This window comes from Aulonocara sp. 'chitande type north' Nkhata Bay, linkage group LG3, assembly GCF_057382095.1.
Source record: "Aulonocara sp. 'chitande type north' Nkhata Bay isolate Kocher_YH1m ecotype deep benthic linkage group LG3, A_spYH_male_GT1.1, whole genome shotgun sequence".
NCBI classification, from domain to species: Eukaryota; Metazoa; Chordata; class Actinopteri; order Cichliformes; family Cichlidae; genus Aulonocara; species Aulonocara sp. 'chitande type north' Nkhata Bay.
The window spans coordinates 40,012,508-40,027,219 of record NC_141346.1 but is presented as its reverse complement, the minus strand read 5'-3'; the positions used below and the strand labels follow the sequence as shown (position 1 = coordinate 40,027,219).

At 44.8% G+C, this 14,712-nt stretch overlaps 2 protein-coding genes across 2 annotated transcripts; one reads left to right on the top strand and one right to left on the bottom strand.

The window, feature by feature from the left end:
* Positions 1-102: 102 nt before the first annotated feature.
* On the bottom strand, positions 103-5,001 carry ccnb1ip1 (cyclin B1 interacting protein 1). The gene is made up of 5 exons (XM_086287525.1): positions 4,922-5,001; positions 3,792-4,090; positions 3,223-3,369; positions 2,859-3,045; positions 103-472 (listed from the first exon to the last, which is right to left on the bottom strand). The coding sequence occupies exons 2-5, from the start codon at positions 4,086-4,088 to the stop codon at positions 306-308; spliced, it is 798 nt and encodes a 265-aa protein (XP_086143651.1). The 5' UTR covers positions 4,089-4,090; positions 4,922-5,001; the 3' UTR covers positions 103-305.
* A 2,377-nt stretch (positions 5,002-7,378) lies between these two features.
* On the top strand, positions 7,379-13,476 carry LOC147335676 (uncharacterized). Its single transcript, XM_086280836.1, has 3 exons — positions 7,379-7,751; positions 9,412-12,713; positions 12,805-13,476. The coding sequence occupies exons 1-3, from the start codon at positions 7,676-7,678 to the stop codon at positions 13,015-13,017; spliced, it is 3,591 nt and encodes a 1,196-aa protein (XP_086136962.1). The 5' UTR covers positions 7,379-7,675; the 3' UTR covers positions 13,018-13,476.
* Positions 13,477-14,712: the final 1,236 nt, after the last annotated feature.

The following is a 14,712-nucleotide window of genomic DNA, read 5'->3' as shown; positions in this document are numbered from 1 at the left end:
ATCCTATATTTAAATACAGAAATGAGGAAAAAGTGATTGCACCTGAAAGCTTTTTGTTAAGCGACAGATAAGTGTTAGGTGTAAGACATAACTCTGTGAAAATATGCTTGAGATTTTTATTATTTACTTAGGAATAACATGTAACAAAATATAAAATGAAATCCCATATTTGTTAATACTGTTAAATACATATTTATGGTTTGAACAGGAAATAAACAGTGCACAAAATAAGAGCAAACGTCTCCTGCTAAAGTGAGTACAGCAGAACAGAGGAGAGTAACATGGATAACTGCAGACTGCTGCTCTCAGTGCCTCCTGATGAAGGGCCGGCATTTATCCCTGCCAGGGGAGCTGAACTGGAAGAAGGTCTTTCCTCCATCAGCCTCCAGGGCGGACAAGAATCGACTGTCCCCTTCAGGGCCGAGGGACAGGAACGGAGGGCTCCTCTGAGGAGTCGCATGCCGAGCCACCCCTGAGTGACACACAGGAGGTTGATGGATGTCTTTCATTGTTATTCTCACTAAAAATTCCCTTACATAGACATTCAGCTCATTACTCCTGCTGTTCTTTCCTGATGACAAAGTCTTTTTGATAAAAGCCCTGTCTTCTTTCGTTGCCATTAAGCATTATTCTTTTACCCTGATTCCTTCCTCTTCTCATTCATCAACGTGAGCACAATGTGAAAGCTGATTTTATGAAAGCAGAGTCCTTATTTATCTTTGTTTTCTGAACATAAGTGATATTTTACTATGGACTTTAGTAGTTTTTCTGCCAAAAAGCAAACAGCTTTAGTTAAGTGCAGGTAATAGAGGCCATAATGACATCTTCACATTGTTTGTGTACTCAGCCAACAACAAAAACTTACTGCTTCTTACCTAACAACATTTACTAATAATGCCTTTAACATTTAGGCATCATTAGTAAATGTTGTTAGGTAACACTTTTAAAAGGCATATATTATATATATTATTATATCATTATTGTAACTGTCCCTGAGACAGTTAAAATAATGTTGGTTATTTCATGTTTCTGTGATAGATTCATGCTTAATTTAGTTCATTTATTTACAAGATAAGATGATAAAAGTGTAACATTAATTAAAAAAATATGTGATTACAAAATATGGGTTTGTTAAATATGTAAAGTGCTGTAAAGTTTGTATGAGGCAAAGTTTGTAATTGTCACATGACCAGAGTTTGGTTGAGAGCACAACCATGGCATTGTGTAGCTAGCATGGATACATGGCTACAGATGCATCTACAGCCTCAGCGTTAATGTTATTCTGCATGTGGTCCAAGAGGCGCACACGGTATCGTTTCATGTATATTGTTTGTATAATGTTGCATACGTGTTCTACACTGGTAATGAGAGGACATTTTTGTGATATCCATTATTGTGCATTTTTCTGTTCTGCTTGCACAAGACTGTTTATGGACACTGATATGAGAGACTGATAAGCTCAAAACATTTATGTTGTAAACTTTGTGTTTCTTCAGTTTTCACGGTGTCTGAAGACAATAAGAGTGAGAGAGAGAGAGAAATAAATTTCCGAAGACATCAGTATGATGCGTGGCCATTCTTTGTTGGACCCCTGTAGTTACAATTATTATTAACAGAAGTTATGTATTGTATCATATATTATTAGCCTCGTGAAAAACTGACCTTTGATTGCACAGACCACTACTGTGCAATGATGTGTTTTAACTTGTTATGGTCAAAGTCTGTAAAATCAAGTTAAAACTGAGGGTTATCTTCCAATTTACACACAGTTTAACACTTCAGCAAGGGTTTGGAGATGGATATACAAAGCTACTGCAGTGTTTCCGAACCAGAGTGAGAAACACATCAAGAAATTCAAAGAGAGCCACACAGAGCAAGCCTGGCAGAGATAGGAAACAAAATGTTTAATATAAGTCTCTGGAAAGAAAACTGGTACGAGATGTGGCTAAAGACCTCAGAACAACTCTGAAGACACAAGGGAATGACTTTGCTAAGTCTGGAAATTGAATTTGTTAGTTTAGTTTAGTGCCTGCACAGGAACGGACTGCAAGGTTGCAGACCAAGAAAAACTGAATTTTTGCAGAAGAGACACTTTCAAGACAGAATGAAGTGAGGACAACCTGGAGAATAATTATGGAGACTGGAGGCACTTTCTTTAGCCACAGAGATGCTGCTTATGTTTGGAGAAAGCAGGGAGAGGCATATAACCCAAAGAACACGGTCTACACAATGAAATACGGTTTAGGAAGCATTATGCTTTATGCACGCTTTAGTACGTCCGGAACTGGGAATCTCATCAATGTGGTAGGAATCATGAAGAAAGGACACGTGACGATTCTGAAAGAAAACCTGAAGCAATCAGCAGCAAAACTGGATCTGTATCGCCGATTTGTCTTACAACACGACAACGACCCAAAACATAGTTTGCTCCTGGTCAAGAACGACCCCCAGATAACCAAAGTGAACGTCACTGACTTGCCTGCGCAAAGCATAAGACCAAGGTTCATGCCAGAAGACCAGCAAATCTGGAGAGGTTTTTGAGATGTACCAAAGAAGAATGGGCTGGGACAGCTCAGGACACGTGTGCGAGACTTAATAAAACTAGCACGGTTGGAAAAGCTGTGTTAAAAATTCCCTGCCCTTGGTTAATACTGATAGGGGGGCTAAAATTCTGTCATTTGTGATTAAGTATAAATGCTGCTGTTCATATTTGAAAACAATATTATGGTTTGACCTTTAAAAGTGAAAATAACTAGTCATGTCTGTGTCCATTATCATAAACTAGTTGCCAAGCCTTCATCTCTGTCCAACAATGCACCTTTAAAAACTACAAATGAACAACAATGTGCTGACATTACCGGCATTATTATCAGCGTTGTAGTCTTGATGTCCCATTTGTTGCTCTGTATGTCTTTCTCCAGCACCCACCACCATGCTACGCATCCTCAGAGAGTCGTACAGCCCCTGTAGTTTCTGGTACTGCCGGTTTCTCTGCATCAGCTTCTCAGACACCTCGCTGTAATTCCTCTTGTACTCGTCCATCATCTGGCCATCAGGATACAGAGAAATCTAGTTTTACTCTATGTATGTCTTCAAGATTCACAGTTAAGACGACCACGTGCTCCTTGTAATTTTACATCTTAGCCTTTGAAGCTATTTTACACCAGGTTACAAGTTTAGTGTATTAATGTCTTGTGTGGTGATGAGAGTTGTGTCATTTACTTTCTTCAGGGAGGCGATTTCTCCTTTCAAGGCGGTAAGCTCCAGTTCTCTGCTCTGGTTCTGCTGAGTAAGCACCTTCTCCATCTGCTTCAGCTGTGATTCGGCCCGTGACAGACTGTACTCTTGATAGATACGCTCTTGATGCACCTGCACACACCAACACTTACACGCTACACAAGATCTGACTGACATAAACGGACCATCAGGGTTTATATACGAGGAAGTACACGGCCAGCTGAGCACCTCGGAATCAGCTGATTGTTTACCAACTCACCTTTTTCATCATTTTAATTCTATAAATAAACAGAATCTCAAATTTAGCATTTAGCATGAGTTAAAAAATAATTAAAAAAGGGGAGGGATCACAGCTAGAAAATTATCCTGGTTTCAAGCGTAGATAAAAAGAGACAACTTACATTCTGTAACTTGTTTTGATCAGATGGGCATGGCATCATTACATATGCTAATGCTACTTTACGAATAAAAAATTAGATTTTTCTGGGATGATGTGGGAGCTTCTCTCACACTTGTCTGCTTTTGTATTGAATGTTCACATGGAGATACTTGACCTGATAGCTCCAGAAGGCCAGAGCACGGGAACTGATGTCCAGCACTATGTCTGGTCGCAGACCTGTCAGCACCATCGCTTTATACTCCTCAGAGGGCGACAGCTCCATCCTCACAATGTCCAGCTTTCCAGACAGTGCAGACGAGCATGCAGGGCAGATGACTGGAGAACAGCTGAACTTCTCAGATCCGTGCTGATCACAGAAAACATGTGAGCACGCTGTGACCCAAGCGAAGGCGCTCAGCTTAGCGCGACACTTTGGGAAATTACACAGGAGGGTGTCATCGCAGATGGACATGCCTTTGTAAAGGACAGTAAAAAGTCATTCAGAGAAAAAAACTACAAAGCAAAAACATGATGTCCAAAGACTAACAATCAAATTTCCATAACACAAGGCCCAATGCGATGCAGGAGTAATTTGGTCTTTGTTTGAACTATTTTAATCACAATCAGACATTATTTTAGAGGTCTACATTTTACTTTAATCTGAAACCTTTGTATTAAAAACAAGGTGGACAATAGTTTTTATTAATACAGCTGCAGCTGGCCTTAACCTACAACATTTTGGTAATTTATAGGAGCTTATTTATTACATGTTTAAATAATTTTGTTCACATATTCCCACAAATTGTTTTTATCAAGTTTTTTGTAGGTACATATTTCATGTACCTACAAAATGTTCATCAAAAGCTAAGCTACAGTAACTGTATGGGGGCTAAAATAACTCTATAGATCCCACGTTGGATAAATGTACTTTTTACAATGGAATAAAGCAAAGGTTATTATTTGTAAACACTGAAACCCTTTTTTATTTAATTTGTAGTGGCTTATAATATATATTTATGAAAAAATAAAACTGTTAAAATACAGTTTTGTTGTATAAAACGTAAAAGCTCCGCTACCCAAAATTGAGCAGCATTATCGACATTAGATGCTAGCACTAGAAGGTTAGCTAGTGAAAGCCTGAGGCACTCTGCACTTGCTAATAACAAGCTCGTTAAAGTGTCATTTCAACCTTTTTTTTCCTTTAGCAGACTATTAAAAAATATATACTTTCGACATTATACACACGGACCTTAACACAACCCTAAAACACTGGTAAAATGGCTAATTTCAAAGACCAAAACCTACCGTTAACTCTTTACTCTGAAGATGACCCCGCAAGTGACATCACTGCTGAAATCTGATTGGCTGATACAGCTCAAGCTCTACCAATCACGATGGCAAAACCTTTAGAATAACTCACAAAGTTAGGGCCAAACTTTTAATGTAAATCTCAAGCAAGATTTGTGTTATTATTATTATTATTATTATTATTATTATTATTATAACATAAATCCAGTGAAGCCCTACAAACTGTGGTGTGGAAAAATAAACAACAAAATAAATAAAAATTAGGCCTACATGACCACTGGTAGCTACCACACTAAGCTACAGTAAGTTCAATTCTGAATTTGCAGAAGAAGAGGATGACCCCACTCTACTTTCCGGATTCAAATTGTGTGCAGCAAGAATGTTGGAAGTGCCATCTACTTTGCTGTTGTGTGCTTGGAAGGCAGCATCAGTCCCAGAGATGGCAGCAGGATATACAAACTGATTCAGAAGGCAGGAACCATCGTTGGCAACAGGTGGTCACTGAATAAACTGCTCTCCATAGTGGCAAACCCATCTCACCCACTCCACTCCACAGTAGTGAGCTAGCAAAACTCATTCTCTCTCAGACTTGCTCAATCCGCCTGCCGTAAAGAACACTTCAAAGAATTCCTACCTCATTCCTGCCATTCTCTGTAAAACTGTACAAAAAAACTGTAGAAAAACTCTTCTTTCTGAGACAGGTGAGCACACCTGTCAGGCATAAGATTCCACACACATAATACATATTATGTATTATACCGTCTTGCAGGTGTCTCTATGTAATAAAGCAGTAATGGAAATAAATATAATATTTCAGTTACTGTACTTCACTGTCTAACGTTATGAAGCCACATAGCACATATATTGGCAAAAACGTATATGTTGTCTTTTTGAATTCATGTTTTTTTTTTTGTAGCTGCTTTTGCTGGCACAAGTATTTATGCTTCCAGGCTTCCTTACAAAAGGGACATAAATAAAACAACAACAACAATGAGAATGAGAATGTGATCTGGATATCAGTGAGGGAACCATTAATGCCAGAGATGATATATTATGTGCCATCTGTTGCTATCCTGGATTTCAGGAAGGACCATGCTTGTTTCAGCATAATAATAATAATAATAATAATAATAATAATAATAATAATAATAATAATAATAATAATAATAATAATAATGGTTTTACATGTTATAGTGTCCTAACTTTTCTTTCTTTCTTTCTTTTTCTTTCTTTTCGAAATAGTGCCGTATTTCAAAGTGACGTGAAAAAGCTTGACTAAAGTCCATCATTGTGAGCTTAAACTGTTAAACTCTGAATGGCAGGCATTTCCTCAAAATCAAATACTGCCCATTTTCCCTACACAGCCTCTGAGCGGCCAGTCTATATGCTTTATGTGAGACACCTACTTAAATATGGCCCCCTTCCTCCTCCGCCACCACTTTTTTTTCTCCCCCTCTCCTGCTTTTATCCATTTCTCCACGTGGTACAGGAGTAAAGGCAGGGGGTGAAAGAGGGGCATTGTGTTGTGCAGCAGCGGGTCCGGGGGTTCATAGTGAGAGAGGGGAGATGCTCACTCAACTGTGTCCAGCACGCCATTGTCAAAGATTCCCATCTATTCTCTGCCTTTTAAATAGAGCTCCAGTGTAAGATGCTTTTTTTGGGTGGTGGTGGTGCTGGGGGTGGGTATTATGCGCTCGGTGATAACACACACGAATTACATGCATGCATGTGGAATGGATGTGTGGCCCCACTTGCAAACATTAGCCGCTCGCTGCACTGTTGTTGATAATTGGCCCCGAGGAAATCAAAGGCTACATCTCGCCTTCTCAGCTCAATGCTGGGAAGGCAGATTTTTGACTCACGCTGACGGAAACCACCTGCCAGCTTGACTTCATTATTATGACTATAGGATCAAAGTATAGGTGCAGAGCGCACAGGATGATCGAGGCATGGCACCTGATTGCTAAGTTACCTGTTGGATTAGTTTTACGCGTGTTACTGCATCTTAATCAGAGCCATCATCGTCTCTCTCTCTCTCTCTCTCTCTCTCTCTCGCACTCACTCTCTTGCTATAATGATTGAAACATTTATCTCGAACAAAAAGGCCACATCTTACGCCCGTTTTAATTTGTTTTTTAGACATCCAACGGGCTTTGACGCCATTGTCGGTTTTTTATTGAAAGTTTATGGCTGCAGCGTGAGAGTGTTAAGAAAAATAAAGCTGGGGGGGGGGGGGGGGGGGGGGGGGCGAGATAGAGAGAAAAGGAGAACCGGGGAGGCTGTGTGTTGCACGCCATTCAAATGCAAATATCATAGAACAAGGAGTGGTTCTGTGTGCGTGTGTGTATATAGTGTGTATGTGTGACTGTGTGTGCGCTCCCTGTATGTGCATGCAGTGGGGCAGCAGTGGGAGAGGAGGGGCGCAAATTGGACAAGTTTTTTGGGGGGGTAGAAGAGACTTTAGAAAACAGCCACACACACGGCAAGCTTCATGTGACACGGTGCAGCCCGGCGGATTTCCAAACATCACTTTTTCTTTTTGGAACTTTGTTCCATGAAAGACCCGCTCTTTCAAAACTCCCCCTTTCTTCTTCTTCTTCTTCTTCTTCTTCTTCTTTTTTCTTTTTTAAAGCCAAGGACTTGCAGCTTCTTAAATTTGGATGCTCTCGGAAGCTCGTCCAAGTGCGCAAGAAAAAAAAACTGCCATTGAACCGACGGATGCCCCCCTCTCCGTCTGACTCGCCGTGAATCATGTCACGCCGGAAACAGAAGAGACCCCAGCATCTCGTTAACGCGGATCCAGGGGGCCCGAGGCTGCAGTCGCACGGTGAGAAAACATGTTTACGAGTGTTCGTGCGCTTTTTATTTTTGGATTTTTGTGTTTCTTTCTTTCTTTTTGTTAAATCAAAGCGGCATAAGATTGTTATAAACAACATTGCTCACAGGCTACTGGCTGCTTGTGAAATTCACTATAAGAACTTAAATCTTTAAATTCATTTACCAACGCAAAAGTTAGCATTTAAGTCATGAGCGGGTTTTCTTTGATTTCTTTTCTCGAACTTTTGCAAGTTCATGTTTGCATTTGCATTCCGACAAATGCACCTGATTTAACTGACTGAAAAAAAGTCTCACCTCACAATTCTGCTTACTAGTTTAGTGCAATAGATCCCACTTATAAATGAGACCTGGGGCACTTTGGACGGGGCCAATAAACTTGCTCTTGTGGGTAGGATTAACTAACATACATCTGTGGCCATTTTCGTGTGCTGTTCATCCTCTTGGAGACCAACAGGCTGCTCAGCGCTGACTGCTGGAGGGCTTTGATTAGTATGGAGCACTCTCTTACTTCTTCACAATAAGGTGCAATAGGGTGGGGGCGGGGGGCAGTGGTTTTTTGGGGGGGTAAAGATTAATCTTCCACCCTTTCTGTTCTGATCTTCTTTTGCTCTTCATCCATGCTTTTCTTCCTTATGTGCCCCTCTCCCCCTCATTTTTCCACCTTTCTTAATACAGCCCCCCTCCCCTTTCTTTGCTCCTTCTTTCTCACCCTTTAGCCCTATTGACTGTATACTCCTAACACAGGCGGGGGGATTGAAAACATTTCAGAGAATATGGAGGTTTTTGTCACATTATTAGTGGGATATAGCTTCTGATGCATGCACCAGCTCCCCTGGGGCAAACTCTCACAATTAATAGTGGAAGTTTTAGTTTGAGGCTTATCTGCTTGCAGGTTTGCAGGGAAGGAGTTTCGCTTGAGGTACAGTCTTTCATTCCATCACTGTCTCTCCAGGAGGGAGTAGTTAGTTTGTCTCTCCATTGTTGTTACCCTCCCCCTCATTTCTTTTTCTTTTTTACTCTTTCTCACTCCGTGCTCAAGATTTCTGAAAGAATTTGACCCCTGAGTGCCAGAGGTCAGATTAGTTGACCAATCAGAGTGTGTGGACAGTGCCCAGAACCCTTAGCTTGGCCTGACCCCTGACCTCCACTGTGACGTAAGGCGGGGGAGGGTGAATAGGGAGATGAAAGACGTAACCGCTGTAGGGAGTGGGTTAAGAGGGGCTATGGGTTGTCTTGGTGATGCCCATTGTCCTCTAAAATGTGTTGCTATAGCAGCAAGGTGGTCTGTGAGCTTTTTTTTTTTGTATGTGTGTGCACAAGATGTTTGAGGAGTTTTACTCTGGAGAGCACAGATTGAGACAAGATATCACAAAGACTCGTGGACGGTTGAGTTTCTTGTTTATTTGCATGTTCAAAGCCACTTTCCAGCAGGAATTTCTTTTGATGTTGTAACTGTATCTTTTGGTATGCACACAGAATTTTTTAAAACTAAATTCATAAACAATAATAGAGGCAAAGGAAAAAACAGAGTTCAGATAAATTCACAAAGCTGTATATTTGGGTTGATATCGGAGCTTTGTCAAATAAACATGCAGGTTTAAAAAAAAAAAAACCCCCTCATCATTCTTCTTTTTCTTCTAAATCCTCAGATGACCATCTGGGCTTAAAGTCACCATCCACATCTCTCGGCTCAGAAGTGACCTCATCAGGATCCTCCTCCTCCTCATCCCCCACATCTCTTCAAGACTGCCAGCCGCCTCTGGCCCCTCGCCCATCCCCTGGAGGGCTCCACGCGCCCTCCTTACCCAGCGAGAGCTCACCTCCTCCCCACTGGCCCAGCCACATCGCCCCCTTCACAACATCTCTTCCCAACACCCACTCCTCCCTCTCCCCGGACTTCCCTCACCCGTCGCTGTCTTCCCAAACTCACTCACCTCCCCCCCTGGGTCAGACCTCTGGTTCCCACAGCCAAGGGAACTCTCACTCCACCATGACCTCCCCGCAGACTGGAAGTTCAGCCACCACCACTACCTCCACCTCCTCTTCCTCCTCCTCTTCTCAATGTGTTCCACCTCACCGTGAAAGCTCAAGTCCAGGTCAACAGCAGGCCACCAGCTCACCAGGGGAGCAGGGACAGAGCCAGGTCCCTCCCACACTGGCGGTGCTCTTAGAGGAGCTGAGGGTTTTACAACAGCGCCAAATCCACCAGATGCAGATAACAGAAGAGATCTGCAGGCACGTTCTGAGGCTTGGAGGAGCTGTCTTTGGCCAGGACAACAATGCACAAGCCAGCGGAACGGAAAGCAACCTGAAACCTAACGGAGCAGCATCTTCATCCCCAACGCATCCTTCCACTGCCACTCCAGTCACCACAGCCTCGTCACTTTTGACTGGCCTTCCATCAGCTCTCTTCCCCCAACCGGCTGTCTCCAAGTCAGGCGCTTCACACAACAACAGCAGCAGAGCTGCATCTTCCTCTACCTCGTCCTCATTATTATCTTCTTCTTCCTCATCTCTTTCATCCACTATTAGCTCCTCTGTTGCCTCCCTACACCCCTTGTCCCTGTCGCTGGGCCTGCCACCGCGCTACCTCCATGAAAAATCGTCTAACACCTCTTCATTCGCTCACAGTAATGGCGTCAGCTTCCCAACTCCTTCACTTCCTCCCACCAGCCATCCCCAGGACCTCCAGTCCAGCTCCTCTCTTACCTCTGCCTCCTCATCAGGACGCCCTCAGCACATCTGCCGCTTTTGTGGGAAGGTGCTGAGCAGCGACTCGTCCCTGCAGATCCACCTGAGGTCCCACACAGGGGAAAGGCCCTACCAGTGTCCAGTCTGCCTGAGCCGTTTTACAACCAGGGGGAACCTTAAAGCTCATTTCCTGCGACACAGAGAGCAGAACCCAGAGCTGTCGCTCTCCCTGCTGCCTCCAGCGCTGTCAGAGCAAACGCAGGGCGGATCGGCCACAGGGAGCATCCAGAGGAGGCGCAAACGGCGAGCTGATGATGATGAAACATTTAACGCGGTGAAAGGAAGCGTTCCCGGCATCACAGAGAGCATGGCTTTAGGATTCCTGTCCAGTGGCTCGGCTCGGGCCTCGCCTTCCTCCCTACCTCTGCCCCCCTCTGTGGACATGGCTCTGCTGTCCACAGCTCATTCGCTGCTACAGCTGAACAGAGCTTCAGCGGCAGCCGCTGCAAGCGCATCCAGCAGTGTGCTCCCGTCTTCCTCTTCGTCATCTTCGTCCTCTGTGGGCAGCCAGTTTAAAGGAGCAAAGCAGCAGCGCTTCGACGAAAACACTCCTCCTCACTCGAGCCTCCATTCAGCCTCGCCGTACTCCCAGCTGGCTCACCTGCCTAAGATTCTCTTCCCTGGAGGTACCTCCCCTCACCACCTCGCGCTTCTCCGACCACCGGGACACCCATCCACCTCCCACCTCACTTCGCCTCATCAGCTACCTTTCCCTTTCCCACCTTTCCCCAAACCATCTGCCTCCTCCCCCTCCTCATCCTCTCCCACTACCTCTACCTCTGATACTTCCAAGTTGCAGCGGCTGGTACAGAAGCTTGAAAAGCAGCCTCACCCAGGTGTCTCCTCCTCTTCTTCTGCCTCTTCGCCCTCCACCTCCTCACACACCACTACTGAAGCCAACGGAGACACCCATGGCCACGACCTGACCACCACCTCCAGTGCCTACCGCAGGGAAATGTTGGCGGCTCTTGGACTGAGTCCTAGTGCTAATGCTGCAGGATCAGAGACAAGCCAGGGTTCGGGCGCTACTAGAACTACCCCATCTCTCCCCGCCGTCCAGGCTGCTAATCAGTGTGGTGTGTGTTTGCGTGTTCTTAGCTGCCCCAGAGCTCTTCGCTTGCACCAGGCCACACATTTGGGAGAGCGCCCGTTCCCTTGTAAGCTTTGTGGTCGTTCCTTCTCAACAAAGGGCAGCCTTAGGGCCCACCTGGCCACTCACCGTGCGAGGCCGCCCAATAGCCGTGCCCTGAACTCCTGCCCGCTGTGCCCACGCAAGTTCACCAATGCCCTGGTTCTTCAGCACCACATCCGCTTGCACCTCGGAGGACAGATTCCACCCGATGAAGATGTTCCCCCCGAAGATGCTGCAGAAATGGACAGTGGCGTCTTTGATGATGGTGAGAATGACTCCATTAGCTCCCAATCTAAAACACAGCTCCTTCCTTTGGCCTTAACAACAGGCACCAAGTCTCAAATTGATGCTCTAAGCTCAGGGTCCACTTTTAAGCAATCTGCAGCTAATGACACCACATCTGTGAAGACAGAGGAATCAGAGCGCTCCACGTCCAGTGTTAGCCCACCTCTGACCCATAACCTCACTTCAGCAGGGCCAGAGGACAGCATCCCAGCTGACAGTAGCCTGGTGAATGGCTCCATGTCCTCTGAGGAGGAGACCCACACTGACCTGGGCAGCCCTTTCAAAGCACCCCCAGCTTTGGCAAATGGAGATTCAGAGGGTGACGACGTCCCCCTTTCTCTCTGCATTTCAAAGCCTGGTGCAGAAAATGATCTGCCACACAGAGGCGTTAATCATGATGAAGAGTCCTCGACAGATAAACCCACAATAACTCCTGATAGTAACCCCACTGCAAATCCCGTACCTTCACTCCCCCCTCCTGTCAGCCCCAGAGCTATCCCAGAAGCAGATGAGGCCTGTGGCAGTGCACCACATGAGTCACAGGAACGAGATGCTGCCCACAGTAAAGGGAAAAGTGAAACACTCAGAGAGTCTTTGTCTGGGTTGGACACAGAGCTGGAGAAGGACACTCCAGAAAAGCCTTCTGCGGATGCTGAGCCCTCGGTCCCAGCAGCATCAGCACCAACACCAGCACCAACACCACACACACAGCCTCATCGCCCAGAGAAACCCTACAGCTGCTCCCACTGTGGAAAGGCTTACGCTAGCCGGAGCGGACTTAAGGTGAGAGAAGAGATAATAGATAGTGTGATGTAAAAGTTTTTAATTTGAGATTTTGTATCTGTAAATAAATATCATTGTGTCCTGTCAACAGGGTCATATGAAGACCCACCCCGGCGTGCTGACCAGTACCCCCTCCAAGGCTCAAACCAATGACAATGACTTTGCGGAGGATCGTAAAAACGCCGCACAGCAGGATGAAAAGCAGGGATTGCTTAAATCCCCCGAGAAAGGCGACAGCACAGATCCTCTGCCGAACAGCGTCGGCTGTGACGCGGCAGACGAGGCTATGGACACCACCGCGTAGAAAGTTAGTGCTGTTGAATGTCAGTTTTTAAGGGTCCTGACAAGGGAATGTATTTTTCTTTTACTTAATAGAACGAGATTTGTTTCCTAGCGTAATAATAATTCAAATTCATATTTACCTTTTTGTTAGGCAGATAGGTCTGCTGTAGTTTATACTGTAGTATGATTCCAGTGATTTTGTGAATGTAGTGTTTTAGCTATGTATTTTTCTATTTTGGAGACCACGGTGAGGCCTTATTTACACACTTCACAGCATTACCATGAGCTGAATTACTTGTTCTTTTTTTGTTATCGTGGTGCTTGTTCAGCACAGACTCTATGATAGCTGATTTTTGTGGTTTTTTTGTTTGTTTTTTTTAAAAAGAAGAGTGTCCAGAATTTTACAAAATGAAGTCAATACCAAAACAGGCCAGATTAGGAATGGCCAGAGTTTGTAAATACAGCTGCAGTTACATTTTAAGACTTCTTACTGTTTCCTACTTTGTTCCTTTTTTTTTTAATGTGATGCTGCTGAATGCATGTGCCGAGCTACACTGTGAGCTGCACTTTGCCTTGTGCTGCCGAAAAACCTGCTGAAATGATTGAATCCGTGATGCTGTTTGGTCGTAATGCTGCCGGTGACTGTGTGAGTCCCGTACTTAAAACTGTAAGCTACCCCGGCCCTCACAGGGCCCTGTTTGCGTTGTTGTATTGATGGTTGCTGTTATCTGCATTGTGAAACCCGCAACAAGTATGAGCCCCGTCCGTTATAACCGCCCTCCCGCCTCCTCCTTCATCCTCCCTTCTCTCTCAGAGCACTTGAGGGTGTCCTGCTCCTGCACCAACTGTCTGCACTCACTGCATTCCTGCTTTAGCTCAGTTTAGCTTTTTGTATGCTTTGCTCCCCCCTTTGTAAACCCTTTTTTCTTTTTTTTTGTAGCAAAGACAAAAATATGTTCCCATGAGATGTATAAAAGATAAATAAAACAAAAGGCAATGTGAAGAGGAGACCTGTTTGTTGCTCGTCTGGTGGGTTTCGTTTTGTGTGTGTGTGTTGGGGGGGGGGGGGGGGGGGGGGGCATTTTCTTGTCTGGGTTTAATCCCGTGTCTCTGTGAAGTCATCTATCTGTTTAAGTATTCTGCTTGCATGACTCTTATTCTGTGTGCACACTGTTGGTCAGTTTTCTCTTGTTTGTTCCAGTTTCTCTGTGTGTCTGGATTGGAGGAGGAGGAGGAGGAGGAGGAAGGTGGGGTCCTTTGTCTGAGACTCTGGGCTAGCTGTCTCCAGATTCTGCTTTTTCTTTTCTTTTTCTTTTTTTGCTCTCGGTGTCTTTTAATATGTTTCAGTTCCCCTGCGCTGTTCATGTGTGTGTGAGTGTGTGTGAAAAGGATAATCGGAGCCTGTATGAGTGTGATTGAGGGTGCAGCTGTAGAGGCTGCCACCTCCCTCCCTATACCCCCCCTCTCCTGCCTTTCGCTCCCCTTCTCTGTGTCATACTCTCTTTCATACTCACTCCTTTTTTCTTTTAAAATTTCTCTTTCATTTCGCTCCCTCACTCTTTTTGCTCCACCCGTCACCCCTACACTCCCCCGTGTAATGAGCTGACACACAGGAAGCTCTAATCCTCACACAATGCCGGCCCTCGTCCCCCCTCGCACAGTGACTGGGAGCGGGACAGGGGGCAACAGGGACCAACCTGGTCCAGCTGTCCCCAAA